The sequence below is a fragment of the Prinia subflava genome, chromosome 18 (genome assembly GCF_021018805.1).
Source record: "Prinia subflava isolate CZ2003 ecotype Zambia chromosome 18, Cam_Psub_1.2, whole genome shotgun sequence".
Lineage (NCBI taxonomy): Eukaryota > Metazoa > Chordata > Aves > Passeriformes > Cisticolidae > Prinia > Prinia subflava.
The window spans coordinates 4,765,827-4,785,213 of NC_086264.1; the positions used below are offsets into that span (position 1 = coordinate 4,765,827).

The following is a 19,387-nucleotide window of genomic DNA, read 5'->3' on the forward strand; positions in this document are numbered from 1 at the left end:
TGGAGTTGCTGTAAGTGTGGCTCTGTCCAGCAGGGTGCTGGGGGCAGCTGGGGTCAGGGTTCACCTGTGGCTTGTGGCACTGCTCAAGGGATACTCCTGCCAGGGCCTTTCTGTGCCAGGTTAAGAGCTCTTGCCTGGCCCCCAGGGGCATCCATGCCCTTGTGCAGCAAGCAGGATCATGCTCGCTGTTTGCTGATCCAGCTGAAAATTGGCTCTGCAGGGAAAACCATGCGGAATGCCTGAGCAGACATGAGTAAAGGAGGCAGGAACACGTGGCTCACAGAGAGGAGCCACGAGCACTCTGCTCAGCTGGGCTCAGTTTCACTTTGGCCCGAGCAAATCCAGGCAGCCCACAGACAGGTCTTGCTGTCAGTGAGAGCAGCCCCATTGCTTAGGGAATCTGTGTTTCTCACCCACAGGATTTATTTTGCAGGTACCAGTCCTTCTGATCTAGGTGTCTAAGGATGGGTAGCCCTCGGGAGACACGGCATAGGGCAGCTTCTGGAAATCTCGGGGTCATTGAGGGAACGTGGAGCTCAGCACCAGTGTTGACAGTGTGCAAGGACCTGATGGAATAAGGTACATGTACACACACAGAGTCACTGTTTTGGTTTCCTCTAGTGTGCTACTGAGGGCTGGGGGATGCACGCCTGGGTGATTTTAAAGAAATCTATGTATTTTTTCATGCCTGGGTGATTCTAAAGAAATGTGTGCACTTATGTCTGGCTACACCTGGCTGTCAAGTCACGGCCACACGTGTTCAAAAATGTCTGAAAATTCACTTTTATCTGGTTTCGGGGGGCCAACTTTCTTCATCACCTTCGGAGGGCACAAACAACGGGCGGGAAAACGAACAGTCCGTTACCGGGCGGCTCAGCCAACAACCACCCCAGTGCCTCGCAGTTAAGCGCTGCGAGGACAAGGGGGAGAAGCAGGTCGCGCGGGCGCGCAGGCGCTCGCTCCGCCAGCCGCTGGCGGGCGGGCAGCACTTCTCCCGTCGTAACGGGCAGCCACTCGCGCCGGGGGCGGGATGCATTAGCGAGACTCCGATTTCGGGGCGGTGTGCCCGCCAGCCTCGCAAGGTACCGGATCCGGCCGCGCCCGCGGCCCGGAGCGCAACGCGCACATCTGGCCCCTCCAGCTGTGCCCGCGCCTGCGCGCGCTGCGGAGGGGCGGGGGAGGCTCCCCGCACACACACACACGGGGCAGGCACCGCCCCTCGCCATTGGCGGAGCGGCGCCTCGGTCCCGCCCCCGAGGGGGGCGGACGGCCCCGCCATTGGCCGCGCGGGCCGGCGGCGCCTCCTGGTTGGCTGCGGTGGTGCCGTGGGCGGGGCCGCGCCTTCACCGTGAGGTGCGGGAGGGCCCCGGCCGCTGCCACCGCCGCCGGTTCCGGGTCCGCGGGGGACAAGCCGCGGGAGGGCGATGGCGTAAGTGTGGAGGGAGCCGGGACCGGGCTGCGCTCCGCTCCCCACCGGGATGGGCTCGGCGCACAGGGCTGGGCCCCGCCGCTCGCCCTGGGCCTGCCGGGAGCACGCAGCCGCCCCCGCGCCAGGAGGAGCCGCGGTTCGGCGCGGGGCTCTGCCGGGCCGGGCCGGGGAGGAGGCCTGGTGCCTGTCCTTCCGCCCCGGAGGGCAGTGTGGTGACCCCCGGGTGCCTGTCCCGCCGTGCTTCCCGTGGTCTAGGCCGCTTCGCGGGAGAGCGGTGCCAGGAGAATCCTCTCCGGTGTCGGGGATTCAGTGTTTTCCTTTTGGCGTGAGTTAATGCCTTGCAGAAAGGGTGAGGCCAGGGGGCGGGGGCTCAGGCGCCTCTGGTTCTGCTTGGCCTGCGAGGGAAGTTTCCTTGTGCTGGTCCCTGAGCGCTGAAAGACGATCTCTGCCAGTGCCTCTGGTCCTGAGAGGGTTTAACACACACAGAGTGATTTAACAGGACGTGCACCTGTTTTTTGGTGTGTCTGAAGCTGTACTAGTAACGATACTTTATGATGTTTGCACTTTGTGTTACCAGTAAAATACCCGCTGTGGTTACCAATGTAACATACAGTAATGTTACAATGTAACATAGGTACATAACACATATAACACCGATAGGGTGGAGATGTGTTTTGGAGGTGGCCATGTAGCAAATATCCCAATCACAATGTCTGTCTGGACTGGTTTCCCATCCTAAGACACATCTCCACAGCAGCCTTCACTCGACTTTGTGAAAACTTCCCAAACTGATTGTTTGCTGCGATGTGTAACTTTATCAGGTTTAATATTGAAAAGGCCACAGTTGTTGCCACGTGAGTTCTTCTGTTGTGTCACTTAATCCAGTAATTCTGCTTTTCTGGCCTGTTATTTTTATTGCAGCCGTGCTGGGTTCCCCCCCCCCCCCCCCCCCTCCTGCTTTTTATGTGACCAGGTAAACAAAAGTGCCATAAATTTTGGCAGCTGAGAAGAAAAACTGGAGTGGAGGAGGGACTATTCCTCTTGTTAGTAAAAGTATGTTAATAGCTTATTCAAACAGCCATTGATAAAGACAGTATTGAGCATCCAGTTAGACAGTTGGCTGTGAATGGATGTTCAGGGATGTTTGATCATGGTCTGAATTTGCACATTCTATCAGTGTTCATGAGTAGGTTTTCCTTGTGATGGCTTGTCTGGGGTCATTGTGTCAAGGTATGGACACATTTAGGGAGAGCTCTTATACTTGTGCGTGGTGTGCTGAAGTCACTCACCCTTTTGGGAATGCTCTTGGAGAACTTTGGCATGTGAAACGTGCATCAGCTGCTGTTTGGTGATTGTTCTTTTGCACCATTTTATCCCGTGGGAAACAGGCAAGAGGTTAAGGCTTTTGGTTAGCAACGTGCAGAGTTATCCTTTGGTTACTGTGACATGTAATACCTTCTCCTAGTAACTTCTTATCTCCCCACATAAATTATTGTAGCACTTGCTCTTGCACCAAAATCTTTGTGGTGACTCCAGGCTGGGGTGGAGCTATAAGTAATTCCCTTAAGGATGATGGTATATGTAGCTACAAGACTGACTCTTAGTTTGATTTATGGCAAAGATTACCCCTTTCCCCAAATTGTGGTGATGTGCCAGAGGAGAAATTTAGAGGAAGTATACTTCTGGGAAAAAAATGTAGGTATGGAGTAGATAACTTAGTTTCATAAAGTATTTCAAAGGTACAGTGCTGTACTCAAATTAAAAAGGGGGGGGGGGGGCGGGAAATGATTGCCCTGTTGTTAAGACCAACAACAAAGGCTCCAAAGGCAATATTTTTTTCTCTCTCTAAGTTGAGAAGTGTGTATGAGGGAAATTCTTATTTATTTCTACTAATGTGAGCCTTTAGTTCTGCTGTTTGTGGGTTTTGGGGTTTTTGTTTCATTTTGTTCTTTTTTTCCTCTTCAGCATCAAAGCCTGGCAATGTAAGCAGGAAAAGAATCAGCTCCCAAAAAAAGTCTGGGAGACAAGTTAAACAGTATATTTTTACTTTTTAAAAGTTAAGTGAAAAATCATCCCAATTCACTCAGGGATTCCTAGGCTAGCAGTAGGAGTACTGTATGCTGGTTGCCATAGCAGGAGTTTGTCTTTGATCTCTTCTGTAGGAAAACTCATGTCATATACTATGAAAAATAGATAAATAAAAGATACCACTTGTGCTGTGTAACTACCTCATTGGGTAGGCTATTGTGAGGTGATTTCTATCTTGTATCTTACCGTTCCTTTGAGTATGCTTTAATTTTGATTTAATTAATTTTGAAGTAGACCTGTTATTTACTAAGCTATTGTAGTGCAAATTTTGTTTGACAAAGGCTGTCCACACACCGGCTCAACCAGATGTGGCTCTGCTTTCAGTGCAGCTGCTTCTGCTGGTGGTTGTAGCAGGATTTCGTTAGTATAATTAAAGCTCTAGTTTATTTTGTTTACAGTTTACTTCTAGTGGGACTTCAAGCACTGGCATGTAGGGAGGAAAATAGACCTGAATCTGTTGTTTTCTTAAAAAAGCTCAGAGCTGCTAATTTTGATTGGGTAGCAAGTGTGAAGGCGATGCAATTTGTCCTGTGGCAGAATTGCTTTGAGTGCTGTCACTTCCCTTGGTTTTTTGGGTGGTTTTTTTTTTTTGAGAACAACCTTCCTTCTTTTCCTTCCTCTTTCCTTTGCTTGTTGACTGAAGAGTAGCTGAGTTTCCTAAGCTGTGCTGTGATGGGTTTGAAGTGTTTGACCTAGCTGGAGCATTTTGGGACAAGCGCCAAGGTTGGCAGCTTTTTGTTTTGTGTGATGTGTTTAATATGCCTCTGGGTGCTGACAGTGTAAGAATATCCTGAGAGGAAAATTGTGTCTACGTTTGTGAGCCTCCTTTATAATATCATTTACTTATCTAAACCTCTGATTTCATAGCAGAAGTGCTGGGGACCCTTTGAAAGGCAGTGATGGAATGGGCAATGCAAAAATACCTTTTCTTTAAGGAGCTGCCTTAGGTATGGCTTCTTTTTTGAGATGAGGCATCCAGACATATTATTTGCATGCATTTATTGAGACCAGGGGGATTTGCCTCCTGTCATTTAGTGTGACACTTTGGGTGTAATTGTAACTCCACTGATTAATAATTGGTGTAAGTTGGGAGTATCTTTGGAATGGTAGTTAACCTTTAATAACACCAATTAACATGTATTTGATAAGCACTTCATTTCTGTGAAGGTCTGAGGGATATGTTTGGCAAATTTAAACTCTGGTTTATTCCCCCTGTGAATTCCAGCAGTAATAAGGGAATTGGCCATATCCATTATTTCCCTACCTGCTTCATGACTATATAAAAGTACTTCTTCTCAATATGAAATGCCAGTTTTTCCTCCACCTTTGGACACCCCTTTTATTCAGCTGTTTCTACAAGGGTGTGCCAGGAAAACAGCTTTACAAAAAATGTCGTAAACAGACATTTCATTTTCTTTCTCCTCTTGTTGCCCAGCTCAAGACCCACATCACCCTAGTGCTCCCAGGCACCGAGTAAAATATTTGTTGCCTTTGTGCTCAGCTGGACAGGTGACAGGACAGGACCTTTTACAGGTGGGTGCAGCCCTCCCTGCCAAGTGGCTGCACCTTGGTCACCGAGTGTCTGGTTTCTCTCCTGCCAGCTCTTGCATATATGCATGCCTCCTGTAAATTTTTAAAGACTTAGCTGAAGCAGAGGTTTGTTCTTGGTGTTGAGTTAATTTGCCAGGCTGAGGTTAAAACGAGTTTACCTATCTGATGTGATTGAAATGAGTTAGTAAAGATTAGGAGGAGCTGCTTTTGAGTGTTGGACTTTCTAGGGATGGAATATTTGCGGTGAAAACTGGATTGGGCTTGTAACACTGGAAGCAGGCTGAAAATGAAGTGCATCCCCCCAGGATTATAACTTGCTTCTTTTTAGTACTGTGAAGAATGGATTATGTGTGACACAATTAATTAAAATTCACTTTTTAAAGTCTTTTAAGTATGGTTTTTTGCTATAAAGACAGCCTGGCTGTCAGACAAGGTGCAACTTGACAGTAAAGTCAAATCCTCATATCTTTAAGGCAATCCTCTGTCTGCCTTGAGCCTGCTAAGTGCTCCAAACATGCACAATCTGAAAAGCAGGCCCCTAGTATTTCAGTTTGGGCATCATAATAAGGGATTTGGCCTTTATCTCTCCTTGTTTCAGATACTCATTTGGAGGAAGATGACTACATGACGTAAAGGACTGCTGTGAAGATAAAATATGAGTATCGGGGTTCTGTCACCTCAGTGCCACAGAATATTCCTTTTCTCCTGTCTTCTTCCTGGGAGACAGCTAATACATTTTGTATTTATTAACGTGATATGTGGTAAATGAGAGCCACAAGTAACATAATGAATAGTAAAAATATGTTTAAAAACTAAGGTGGGGGGAAGGCAAATAAATCCAAACATTTATCATGGTTTTGGACTATATTTCAGCATGCTGACTAAGCTGTTCATCACAGAACAGCAGAGACCTTGAGAAAAAATTACAAATAAATGCAGAACTACAAATATGAAGTTCTGGATTTCTGTTCCTCTTTGTTATATTTTCTTTCGTGTATTTGCATGGTTGGCAAGGGTCAATTTCACACCCTTGGGTCTCATCATTCCAAGAGTAGTTCCTTGTAGAGTTTACTTCAGAGAATACAGTAGGCAGTATGAAAGAACATTCCAGGCTGAGTAGCCTATGGATCGCTGTTCCTGGAGAGCCCAGCAGTTTGGTCTGATGGCAAAGTTAAGTTTGCACACAGGAATAAATGTAGCAGAGTGTGGGCAGTGAGAGGCCTGCAGGGTTCAAACCTATGGTTATAGTATGCAGGGCATGGGAGAGGAAGGCTGCAAGGTCCAGGATTTAAAGCAATGGTTTCAGTGTATAGGGGGTGAAAAGTGCAGGACTGTGGGCAGAAAGAAATGCTGGTTACTGAAAGTAGCAAATATCTGTTCTGAAAAGACTGCATCTCTTCCTCTTAGCAATCCTGGTAGTCCAGATCCTGCCCCTTCTTCCTCTGGCCCTTATAAATGCACTGAACATTATGAGCAGCGTGTACTCCTTAAGTCTCTGCTTGTATCCCCTTTCTATTACAGTAATTAATAATCAGAGTGGCTTAAGCACCTGATTCCTCTGAGAGGTGTGTTGAGAACTCACATCCAGTGCAGGTGTTGCTGCTGCCTAGTTTTGGGTGGTTGCACTTTTATTGCCAGCATCCTCCCTCAAGGAACTTGATCAAGGGCAAAGACTACCTACCCTAACAAAAGAAGAAAGGGAAAAAAATAAAAAGGTCTGTGAGCTAAGGTGCTAAAGGATCATGTTTGAAGCTCAAATATGTTGTATTGACACATGATGAGGGATGGGGAATTCCTGAATTTATTTGCATGCAGGTACCAAATGTGTCCCCAAAAAAATTGAAAGTCTGTCCAGTTTATGGTTATGGATAGTGATGACAACCCCCCCCCAAACAAACAAACAAACAAACAAACAAACAAAAAACCACCAAAAAAACCAAAAAACCCCACAAAACAAAACAAAAAAAACCCAAACAACAACAACAAAAAAAACCACCAATAAAACCCCCAAAAAACCCCAAACAAAGACACAAAAACCCCCACAAAAAACCAAAGACAAACAAACACCCTCCCCCCCCAAAAAAAAAAAAAAAAAGAAAAACCACCACACTGTCTTTATTTAAGCAGCTAAATATCAAGATTCAATACTTTCAGTCTCTGAAGTTGTTTTGCCACAGTCCTGTTTAATGATTTTTAATCATGGCTCAGTGTCATGTCATTTAGGGTGATAATTTTTGGGGAAAAAGCCATGGTTTGCTTCCTTGATGAGGTAAATATTTGTGGTTGAGGCAATAGATCAATAGATAGACAGTTCTCACTTATTGACAACATTTCCATGGTGGTCTTGGTCACAACAGAGTGACCCTGTTGTCCCTTAGTGAGAAGGGAGAGAACAAGTTCTTCCATCCTTTTATGCTGGAAGTGTTGATTTGGTTTTCTCTCTTCACCCTGTGAGTCAGGGGTTAAAAGGCTCCTGGAGGCTGCCTGGAGAGGCATCATCTGCTTCATCATACAAATTGACATGTGGCTTTTTTATTAAGGTACTGTGGATGTCTCAAAGCAAATCAGAGTGCCATTATGTGATTTAATTTGCTGTTCTAAAGTCCCTTCTGAAACAACGGCTCCTTTCTTAGTCCGTGTGTGTGTGTGTCATGTTTATTCTTCTTTTTCCACCCCCTTGTAGGGGAGTAAGTTGGTAGCTTTTTTATCATTCCTGCTGGAAACTGGTGTTGGTTAATTGTGTTTCTTTGTTGTTTCTTTTTTTCTATTTGCTGCTTTCATGTTCTTTCCTCCCCATTCTGTTCCTTTTTGCAGAAGGGGTAATGGACAAATTATTAACACTTATTCTTGGGACTGTACTCCTGTAGTACATTCTAACTCCTTTAGACTGTAGCTCTAAACACAGGCTGTTGGTTGGGGGTACAACAGAAGAGACAAGCCCATTAAAGGCAGGCTTTTTCCAACTTCTTCCCATTAAAATAATGAGAGTAGTATGTGTATTAAAGGAAAAAAAAAAAGATGAGTTGCTACATTTATTCCTAACGTTTGCAAATACTGACTATTCCAAAGCTGTTATGCTGCTGAAAAACTGAAGACTCATCAATGTTAGTTTTATATTCTAGAGCCCTTGATTGAGAAACCAGCAGAGACTTCATAACAAAGGAGAATAAAGTCTATTTGTGTTTTTTGCGGGTTGAATACTGTCAGGAAGACAGGCTGCCAGGAGCTGGAAGATGTTAGAAAATAAAAAAAGAAGCAGAATTAATGCTTCTTTTATTGTGAGGTTTGACAGATAACATTCAAGGGAGAAGACTTCAAATGAAACCAATGCAACAAAAATACTGCTGTGTAATTACAGACGTTGCTGAGTTGAGCAGCTCCCTGCTAATCACATTTAATTAATATAACCCAGTTGCAAGGTGATTTATGGGTGATTTGAAGAAGTGTGTAAGATCAGAAGGACTGGTTTTCTGTTCTCTGTAACAAATCAACCAGGTAGTCAGTTTTTACAAAACAATACAAATCCGTCCTTAAGCAGAATTAATGGACACAGTGGATCAGGAGGTTTTGGGAATTTTCTGTAACTCCTAGAAGTGTCTTCTTTGGCCTTTCCTTCTGCAGGGCAGGGGTTTAGTCTCATGTTACATTTTGCATGTTAGTAAGCTTAATGCAGCCTTATTTTTCCTTGTATGTTCAGTTGCCTTTTGACTTACTTCTGTGGCACAACTGTTTTAGACATTTATTTGCTTTTGTATGCTGTACAGGGCATTCAGGGTACTAAATTTGGAGAGCATATTTTGGCATTTTGTTGATGTGCGGTTTGTTTGGGACAGTCAAGTGCCTGGAAACGGTTCCAGCAGAGATGAGGGGAAGTGTTTCTGGAGCTCTGGAGTAGAAGAAGAGGTAGCTGAGAATCATGAAGTTGTTACTGAAGGAATAAAACAAGTCCATTTGTATTTGTGTGAAACAGACTGCTGGAGATGATTTAAGGTGGTACATAGTCCATTTTTTCCAAATTGTACTGTTCTTGTTACACATTTTGGTTTTGAAACGGTTTTCTTTTTTCTTCAGTTCTATAGGTGCTGATGCAAAAACAGTGTAGAAATGGATCAAAGAAAAAATGATAGTTTTGTCCCAAGTATCACACAGCTGGAAGACTTCCTGACAGAACATGACTCAAATGTGGTTTGGCTGTTAGTAGGTAAGGTTAACTCTTCTGTTTTGGTTAAATTTCTTTTATGATACCATAACAAAGGATTAATTAGCATGACAGTCAGCTACAATTACTTCCTTATGCCAATATGTGCCTACCTGCCATTTAATCTGGTGTAGTTTGGATAGTGATCTAAGGACTATTGTGTTTAATGACAAAGCTTCCAGACTAAATCGTGTGCCACAATGAGCCTTTAAGCCAAGCTGTCATTTAATCAGTTAGGAGCTGGATTTGTAAACATGCCTGATTCAGGTATGCTGATTTTTTTTTTTTTTTAATAGCACTAGTGCTATTGCTTATATTGGTGTAGGAATTTTATTTTCTTAATCTATAAACAAGTGGATCAAGGACAGCAAAATAAATATGAAGTTGTACTCAGGTCAGTGTAAGAATACTGAAATTGTGCAATGAACTCAGACTTTTCCAAAGGTAGATAATGCCTGCTTTCCAGCCTTGACTCTTGGACTTAGAGTTAGGGACAACACAGAAACAGCTTTATTTTTTCACTTTCACTTCTGACAAGTTAAAGCAGTCTGTTGGCTATTGACATACTGGAATTATTTTTCAGTAGTCCAAACTAAATAGAAAGGATGTAGGTAAATTATTTGAGGGTTTACTGTTTGTTATTTATTTCATGTTTATATGTGTTGAAATGGAAAGTTTGTACTCAACAGAGAGTTCTCAGTGTAGTCAAGATGAGAATAGGGGAAGTCACTGGTAATAGCTCATGGTAAAGCGTGGAACAGATGCAAATAGATCTGAAAATTTTGTCTTCAAAAGCTTTAACTTGCTTCCTGTTATGAGGTTTGGATAGAAATATTTGAGTGATGTATATTAAGTGACCCAGTTTCAGTAGCCTTTCCTCCTTTGCTTTTATCTGCTGACCTATGGCATTCTGTTATAAGGGAACATAAAAAGATATCAGTAATTTCCTCTCCTGAATGCTGAAACAGCTAACTACTGATCTCAGTAAAAGGTGATGAATTCTAGAAATGAACGTGCTCCTCAAAGAGCTGTTGCTCGCTTCTAGAATAATTTCTAAAAATCAGATGCAGTAAAACTGAGTTAAACTTATTGAAGAGGCTTTAAAAATCAAGAACATAATAATGAAATTAATGAAGTTTATGGGGTTTGGTGGAGGAAAAGGCTACAGTTTGTGGCAGAGGTGAATCTAGTGCTGAAGGCAATGGATGAGGACTGTAAACTCCATTGATTTCCCAATTCTTCTTGGTATATTTCACCTTAAGAGGGCACCTTCTTGACTTCAGCCATCTGGCAGTGTCTAGTTGAACTTTAACCTAAACTGAGCTTTATAGACCCTCAGAGTGTGAGTCATCCCACCTTTCTCCCTCCCTACAGAGGACTGGCAGGCAGGAGCTTACTTACCTGAAAGTGGGGGAGGTGAACACTATCCTTGGAGTGTGCTTACCCTCAATGCCAGCCTGAGTTTCTTTCCTGGGATGTAGTTTCCACTCTCCCTACTCTTTCCTGTGTGATCACCCACACAGATTTGGTTTGTTTAACGTGTCAAGCAGCTTATTGCCCGAGGGCGTGAGCTGCTTGAATTTTGGTCACACTGGATCCATTTTCCAGTAAGGAAACAACAAAAGCTATGGGAGTCATTTTCTTTCAACGAGTTATTGTTGTGAAGTAGTGAAGTATCCCACTGGAAAAAATACAGGAACAGTGGAAGAACAGATTGTTTTAGTAAATTTCTTGTATTTTTTTTTGAGTAATCATCTGAACCATCTTCAAAGTGAAGGTGTCTTGCTCCTATGCCTTTCTGCACTTTAGATTTTCCATAAACTTTTTCCCATTTTTAGCATAAATGAAAAACTTCTGTCACAAAGTTCGAGTTTCTTCCCTACTCTACTTTGGGTGAAACAGAATGGTAATTATCAGTAAAGTGAATTAGAATGAGTCAATTCCTTGGCAGTATTATTCCTTTTGGGTTTGTCCTTCTGGAAACTTAGAGAACCCTTGTAATTAGAAATAGGTTACTAGCTCTTAATCAACTAAAGTAAAAATTACTTTGGGGATTAGCAGACCTAATTTTTTTTCAAAAAAAACCCCCATGTTTCTCATTAGATTGCTATTTCCTTTTTTCCCTGTCAAATTCTGTGCTTGAACCGTTGAGATATTTCTGCTAACCCAGAGGCTGGTATGTTTCTCTCAAGATACAGCATCATAGGAAATGGTTTCATATAGGATAATGTTCCTGTGATAATATATGAAAGACTGGAAATTTAAGTTACAGTTCACAATTTGGGGAAGAGTAGTGAAGGAATGTAAAGTGACTTCGGTGTTGGGGTTTTTTAGGATGTTCTGAAATAAATGTCCATGTGGGACAATGCATGTTACAATTCAGTCTATAAAGTCTAACGTCTTAGATGGTAGGTGATGTAATGAAATAGTGTGGTGCCTTCTGCAGGTCCTCTGGAAGGACAGGTTTTTTTATATTGGGGAACTGAAGAGCAGTGAAGAATCTATATTTTTCTGGACTTCCCATTTCCCTTTCCCCCCCATCTCTTCACACCTTTCTCACACCATCTCTCTGAAAACACCCAATAAAGTGTTTTGTCAGTTTCAAATTTTTTGGAGAGGAGGAAGAATACTGCTATGTCTCATAATCCTAGTAGGTAAAGTTTTTATCTGGGTCAGTGTACTTTAAAAAATGCTTTAATTCATTGTAATCTTTCAACAGCAACAATATTGTCCTGTGGATGGATTATCTACCTAACTTACTATAATTCCCGGAACATTGGACTCATTTTAACATTGGTTCTTAACAGATTGTATAAACATGGCTACATCCATATTGGTAAGTTATGATTAATGTAATTGCACTCTTAGTCTGCTGCTTTTTATTGTACCTTAGATAAGATTTTAGCTTTTTGCTAAAAACTTGAAATGAGCCCAGTGTTCCTGTGTTAGTGATTTGAAAACATTCAGTGGATTCAAAGCAGAGACTCGAGCCTTGAGTCCCTATTCCAGCACTGTCCTTGCTTTCTAAATAAGTTGTCAGAACAACTAATCACAGGTTGATCATACTGGGACTATGATATGTAGAACTGATACTGTCTAGAACATTTTGTATCAAAATCCATTAACTTTAATAAAAGTATTTTAAACTTTTTTCACTAAAACGGGTCAGTGCAAATCACTTGGGCACTCACCCACTTACAAAAATATCTGGTGCTGAGTCACAGAGGGCTGTAGTCCACAGCCTCACTGATCACACTTTTAGTTTTCTTTCACTTGATCCTCTGCCTTTCTCTGCTTCACAGAATAGCAGTGGTTTTAGTTCTGGACTTTTTCTGCAACTATACATCATAAATGTAGTGAAAACTTAAAACCAAAAAATCCCACTGATGCTTGGCCTGCCAAGAGACACCCTTGCAATTCATTTGCTTATGTCCTCAAGAATCTAAGAATTGTATTCCAAACCATGTTCAAATCCAGCTTTTTTGAAGAGCAAAATAGATGAAGTACTTACTGGCTGCTACACTTGATCTATGGGTTTTTATTAAAATTTCTCTATGAAATTGCCATTAAGTAAGGACAGCTGATATGGCTGGTCAAATATGTGGTATTCTTTATAAACCTCATCAGTAAGTAGAACATAACCTTAATTAAATGCCATGATTTACAGCTTGGTTTCGTTGTTTAATGTTGATTTTTTTTTTTTTTTAAGTTATGGTGTACTTAACTTTCTGTGAGTGAGGTGAAAAGCCTTAGGAAAAATCTGGGCTATTGCATTACCTGCTGGTCTTTTCATAGTTATTAATCCTTCTTGCTGTAAACATACTTTGTCGTAATAATTGGACCAAAATCCTTACAGCCACTTAAAATTTTTAAAAACAGTCCACCAGGAATCTTTATTTCTCTGATTGTGGTCTTGTGCACAATGGCTTGAGGCTGTAAATGTTCAAAATAGGTTTTCTAACTCTTTTGAGCTTTGCAAGGCACCTGGATGTTTGAGTGACTCATGTGCCTCGGGGACTTGGTTGTATTGTTGGGTGGTGCCAAACCCAGCACCCCTTAGTTGTGTACTTTGTCTTCCATGTTTTGAATCTCTGACTTGCCTTCTAAGGGAAAACTCAAGATGCCCAGTTAACCCATTTCAGATAATTTAATAGTGTATTCTCTCTGTTCACAAAACCAACAGCTTTAGGCTAATCATTTTTTTTTTAATATAATTAGGTTCCTTTTCATTCTCTGTGCTCTCTGGAAAAGTCATGGTGCGTGAAATCTATTTCATCACAGAGGACATGTCCATCAGGTACAGATTTCCAAGGGAGTCCCCCTTCTAAACAGGTATTTTAAATACAGGTCTAAATAGCACAAATCAAAATGCAGTCTTCCAAATGAGGAGTGTATTTGTAAGTATTACAGTATCTCATTTGGTGCTAGTATTTAACACTCCTACATTCTTATGAGCTCATTTGCTGCTTTAGCCTTATCATTTGGAAATGAGTGCTGGATAAGATTGTAGTTGTCCTTAATATTTGTGAAATAAACCACTCTGGAGTGTGAAGGAGAACTGTTTTTTCATTTATGTCTTTGACTCTTTCATGCTTCTGCTCTTAAGTCTGGAAGATTCATGTTGGCCAAGTAGTTGGCATTTTTTTTACTGGGATTCAGAACAGTTCGTTTTATGAACTGCACTCCAGCAAATAGTTTGTTGTTTTGATTCTTACTGTCAAATTTGGAAAGCCTTGAGGAGTCAGTGGGTATGGGATTTTATAGGAGTTGCAGCTAAAGCAGGAGTTGTGTAATATAACACGTGCTGTAATGCTTTATGCTTTCATGCTGCTTGTACACTGCCTCAGCTGTAGATCTATGCACAAACTGCATGTAGGATGTTGGATTGTCACTCTCACAACTTCTGTTTTATTCCAATTTATTTGATTTAGAATTCAAGATGGATTTATCATTTTTCGCTGGTGGAAGATGTACAACCCTAAGCAGAAGCAGCATGGTAGGTTTCCCAAAAAGGTTTCAAAGTTTTACAGGTAGCCTACGGAAACACACTTCCTTTGCACAATCACAGGCATGTCATTGCTTTGTTAATATGTACCTGAACTTCTCTGGATCCTCAGGAGGTGTGGATTTGTTCACTGGTTGCAGAGTAGATGAAATAAACACAGGATTCATTACTGGGGACATGAACTCTTCTTGACACAAACCATTAATCTTAATAGTAGCCTTCATTAGTTGGAGTCCAAGCATAGTTGTCTCTGTATTGAAGTTGATAACTATGATGAATGGAGATGTCTTATGTTCAGCAAGTGATACAAGTTTCTGAGTTTCAGTGAGTATTGTGCTTTCAGTATTTTAGATAAAGTGTTATGGTAACGGGTATTCTTAGTATTTGACAAGCCTATGCCTTGATGACATCTGTTCTTACAGAAGTGGGGAAGTGTGAAAAATTCCTTTATTTTTCTTCCTTATCTCTGGCTGAAGATGGGTGATTAACACATGCAAGAGATGAATTGTATCTGCAAAAAACACAGTGAGAAGGCATAAGTAGCCTAGGGCTGTGTACTTAATCATTTATAGAATTAGAATCTTGTTGAATGGGACTCAGGTCCTGCCTCTCTTGACTTCTAGAGCCATCACAGCTCCATTGCTCATTCAAGGAGGTCCAGATATGTCAGCTGTCTACAGCTGAGTACACTGATTGAGAGGGTCATTGAACTCGGGGGGGCTTTTTTCTTTTTTTTTTGTCCGTGCCTTTGGAAGTGGCTTCTGCTGGTGTGAAGCCTCTTAGACTTGTCAGCAAGCTTGTGGAGCTGTTGCTGTGTCAGTACCAACTCAGCAGTGGCAGCAGTACTGCATGCAAAATCGGTCAGGTGGATGTGAGACACCACTCTGGGCAGCGATACAAGTTTGGAGGAGCTGCTCATTTCTGTTTACTGAGGGACTGCTCACCCTCTGAGGTTGCAGGGAACAATTCAAATTCTTTATACCATAAAAAAATAATTCCAAAAGTGGAACCTAGTATTAATTAGACTTTGCCAACCAAAGGTTACTTTCCAACAGGTTTTCATAGGATTGTCTTCATCTGCTAGTTAAAACATATTTCTCTACTGGCTCAGAGAATGAAAAAATGGATTTAATTTAATGCAGTGAAGATGGTGGCCTGTCCTCCATGGTGGCATATTTGCTTGGCAATATTGCAAGGATTTAAGGTTTTCTGGTGGCATTTAAGGCCACATGATTACTGGACAAATAATCCAAGTAGCCACAGAAGTTAGAGGTGTCCAGGTCTGACAACAAAGTAACATGACTAAAAATGCTCTTTAAGAGTTAAATCATGCTGGGGCTTGAGGTTTTGTATATACTTGAGAAATGGGAAGTGGTTTAGGAACAAAAGACAAAGGATCATATTGTGGATAGGGCACACCCCAATGACTTGCCTTAGGTGCCATAGCCCACTATCAGTTTTCACATTGTGAAACAATCTTGTAGTTACTTGTACATAACCTACATAAATGTTCTTTGAATCATTTAGTATCATAACATTCAAATTTGCTTGTCTCTTTTTCTTGCCCTTTTTTTTTCCTTTCCAAAAGTGTTTTGGCCAACCAAATTGATGTGTGGAGGTCAAACTTATTTTTGTTGTTAGGAAAAAGAGATACTTGTCTCTTTAAATCCTCTTTAAAGAAATGAATTAGTATATATTATTTCATTTAGTAAATGAAGTCTAATAATGCTTGCATCCAGAAATTGAAAAATTACATTTATTTGTGTACTTGATGCTACTGAGATCTCCTGGGTGAGCAATTGTGTGTCCCAATCTTTGTCCATATCATTCTTTGCCTGACTCTTATTGATGCAAGTTAAGGTTGGCAACAAATGCATTTGATGGTGCTTTTATGAAAACAGGAAGGAACTGAAGCTGGCTCATTAAGTTTTCTCTGTCTCCTGTTCAGGAAAACTGTGATGTCAATGTGTTCTGGAAACTTACTTTCTATATGTATATATTTTTATAATTATAAGGAAACTTCTGATACCTAAGGTGTGTTGAGGGAAAAGTGGGTTGTTGTTGCGTCAGTGTCACAGAGATGTGGGATTTTGGGGGACAAGTGAGTTTTTTATCATGTTGGGTGCATTTAATCAAGCAGATGTCTCTAAAACTTGGATCTTGGGCATCTGCGTTTCTTCTTTTGATCCTGACCACAGATGTTTGCTTTGAGTTTTAATTTCTCGTATCTTTGGGAAGTGCTGCCTTCAGTTTGTACCCCCCAAGTTACACATTAGGGACTGTTGTAATAACCATTGATTCTTCAGTTGCCTGAAGTCTGTTTGAGTTAGAAAGACCAGATGAGGTTTTTAGAGCAGCTCAGGTCTCTTGAGTCAATGTGTAATGGGCACTCTTTCAACTGGGTAATTAGGGGGAAGTGGTGCAAGCTTTTCCCTCACATTAACTGCATAATTAGGTCACACAGGCAAAAGTATGTCAAAATCAGCTCTCTATATGATCAGCAGATGTTAAAATAGGTTTTAAGGATCAGAGACCCAAGCTGATACAACAGTTGAAATTTTAAATTTGTGAGACTGTTGACTGATTGTGCAAAATGAGTATGATCCTGTTAGTTGTGCATATTATTTTCTGTTTCTCTATAAAAGAAAGCTTTTTCCCACTTCAGGCATGCTGTACCAGGGAGCTTGGCTAGAAAACCAACTAGGTTTTGAGATTGAATTGATCTCCATATCTGTGCTAAAAAGCAGAAATTTTCACTGAGGATTCTGTTCCATGCATCAAGAGGGATATTTGTTTGTTTTCATACATGAGACTGAAAAACTTCATTTAGCATTTTGTGCAATTTCTTTCTGGATTTATTTTTGGACTGTGACCTAGGGGTGAAATGCCTTTCAGATTTAATATTTTGTATGCAGCTGTCTTGTTTGCCAAGTTTTACTGATTTGCTTGGAATGCTGTAATCATTTTGTGGAGTTTTTTTAGTGCTTTTTAATATGTACTTCGGCAGCTGTTCAGTACTGTGTGGCTTGGTTTTGCAAAATGTGCATATTTGAGAAACTGTGAATATTCCAAGGGAATGTTGAAATAGAATTGAAACCTCTTTTCCTACTATTTGGTTAGATCCAAAGGCAGAAACTCGACTGTATATTATGGTGAATGACTTTGAATTTCACGTGTACAACCGCTCTGAGCTTTATGGACAACTTCAAGAACTGTTTGGCTTGGATCCCACAATAATTCCAGTAAAGAAAGATGATGAGAGAGCACAAGTGAATGGGAGGCAGAGAACACACGCCAATCTTGAAAGGTAAATAATTATTCATTTTGTATTTTGTTGGTGCTTTGTTCTGCAAAGTGCTGAACTAATTGGAAAATGTTTTGTTAACGGTTACTCTGGAGGCCTAATGAGGGAAACGCAGCTGAGAGAAATTGCACTGACAAGCCTGGCACTCTGAATCTTTTCCCTTTCCTCAGACTTCCTACCAGTAATAATTAAAAAACACACCAAACAAACCAAGCATTCTTGTTTAATGCTCAGAGACAGGCTGAAAAGTCTATTTGAAATACAGTGTGGAGAGGAAGCATGTGTTGAAGAGGATTATGCTGGCAGAATAATAATAGTTTTGCTCAGTAGAAGTAACAGCTGCTCAAGACATTGAAAAGGCAAAATGTGAGGGTTTGTTTGGTCTTGTGTACAGCTACACAAACTGTCTTCTGTTAATTCCTGTTCTTGGGGTATCCCAGAAAACCTAGTGTGGAAATGTAAGGGGTTTTACATGGCTTGTGTGCAGTGCAGTCAGATGTTCAATAATCATCCTCTCTTTGGGCAGGACCACACCAGACTGATTTACTGTCAGGAGCAGAGGAGCTTTAATGAGACTTGAGTGCTGCTGCTGCTGCTGGCCAGTTACTAAATTATAGAGAGGGCAGCTGCAGGATGCTGTGGCAGTCCTGAGTTTGAGTGAGGGCTCCACCTCTCAGCCAGTCTCGTGTTTTTATCTCAAGCCCTTATTGACAGACACAGGAAGGATTTCTGCCTTTGAGGAGGATGTGTCTTGGGAAATGAAAAATCCCATGCCTCAGCAGGAGTATTTAGAACAGGCCAAGATCCCCTGAGGAAGATTTATTTAACTATTGCTCTGAGTTGAACAAGGCATGCTTGTTTCCTGCCTCTGTCAGCACCAAGGTGTAGCTCCATGTGCTTCCTGGTGTTCTCCCAGGCTTGGGAAGCCTGGCAAGTTGTCTGCTAGCAGGTCCTTTGCAGGAGGTATCCCTCTTGGAAAGGGGTGTTTCCTAAGATCTGTGCCCTGAAGACCCCTGGAAGAAAAATTTGGTTGGTTCTTCTGCAGAAAAGACAAAATAATAACCCCTTTTTTTTTCTTTTTTTAATTTAGTGTTAAAGTAAAATCAGAATCTCAAGACCCCTCTTCTTCTTGGAGATCACTTATTCCAGTCATTAAAGTCAATGTGAGCACGGTGAGTGAGAAAACCCCTATAAGGAAAATATCTATCAGTATTTGCTTAAAAATGACACTTGCCATTCATTTTTCTTACATATTCTATTTAAAGTTTTTGTTTGCCTTCTTGTCTTAAACAAGTTAAAATTACACTATCAGCATTCCCCTGACACAATTACAAATCTGGCTGGTGCTGGTGGAAACCCAGTTACGTTGTAACTTTTGGGAAATACTCCTGCCTTAGACTTAGTAATGATTACCAGAGTATCATCAAGTAATTAAATGGTGGGTGTTGTATGGTGTGGAGTATGTTGGGTTTTGGGTGGGTGTTTGGGGTTGTTTTCTGTTTTTTTCCCCTGTTTGTTTTAATAGGGATATTTGGATCCATTGTTTAAAAGTTGATGTTACATCCCCAAACCACACCCCTCCTCAAAAAACCCAAATAATCAACAGCAAAAAAGAAAAACTGTTATTGAGGTAATAGGAGAAAAAATTTGGAGTTTAACATATAAGGTAATATATTTAGAAATGCTCAGGTTATGGCCAGGACTTTTGTGCACATTCTTTATGTGTACATGACTAGTTCAACTACGTTTTTGTAGGTAAATAAATACTTAAATGTAAGAGATCAGTGTAAATAGATATTTAAATATAAGAGA

The 19,387-nt window shown here is 41.3% G+C and overlaps 1 protein-coding gene across 10 annotated transcripts in view; it reads left to right on the forward strand.

Annotated features, from left to right (window-relative positions):
• The first annotated feature begins 1,330 nt into the window (after window positions 1-1,330).
• BLTP1 (bridge-like lipid transfer protein family member 1) overlaps window positions 1,331-19,387 on the forward strand; it is a 91,723-nt gene continuing 73,666 nt past the window's right edge. For all 10 annotated transcript variants that reach the window (XM_063415423.1, XM_063415424.1, XM_063415429.1 and 7 more), the window contains exons 1-7: window positions 1,331-1,429; window positions 9,140-9,269; window positions 11,986-12,102; window positions 13,485-13,563; window positions 14,198-14,262; window positions 17,392-17,578; window positions 18,666-18,747. In XM_063415423.1, coding sequence (XP_063271493.1) covers window positions 9,173-9,269; window positions 11,986-12,102; window positions 13,485-13,563; window positions 14,198-14,262; window positions 17,392-17,578; window positions 18,666-18,747 — 627 coding nt within the window. In that variant the 5' untranslated portion in view covers window positions 1,331-1,429; window positions 9,140-9,172. The remainder of the gene's footprint in view (window positions 1,430-9,139; window positions 9,270-11,985; window positions 12,103-13,484; window positions 13,564-14,197; window positions 14,263-17,391; window positions 17,579-18,665; window positions 18,748-19,387) is intronic.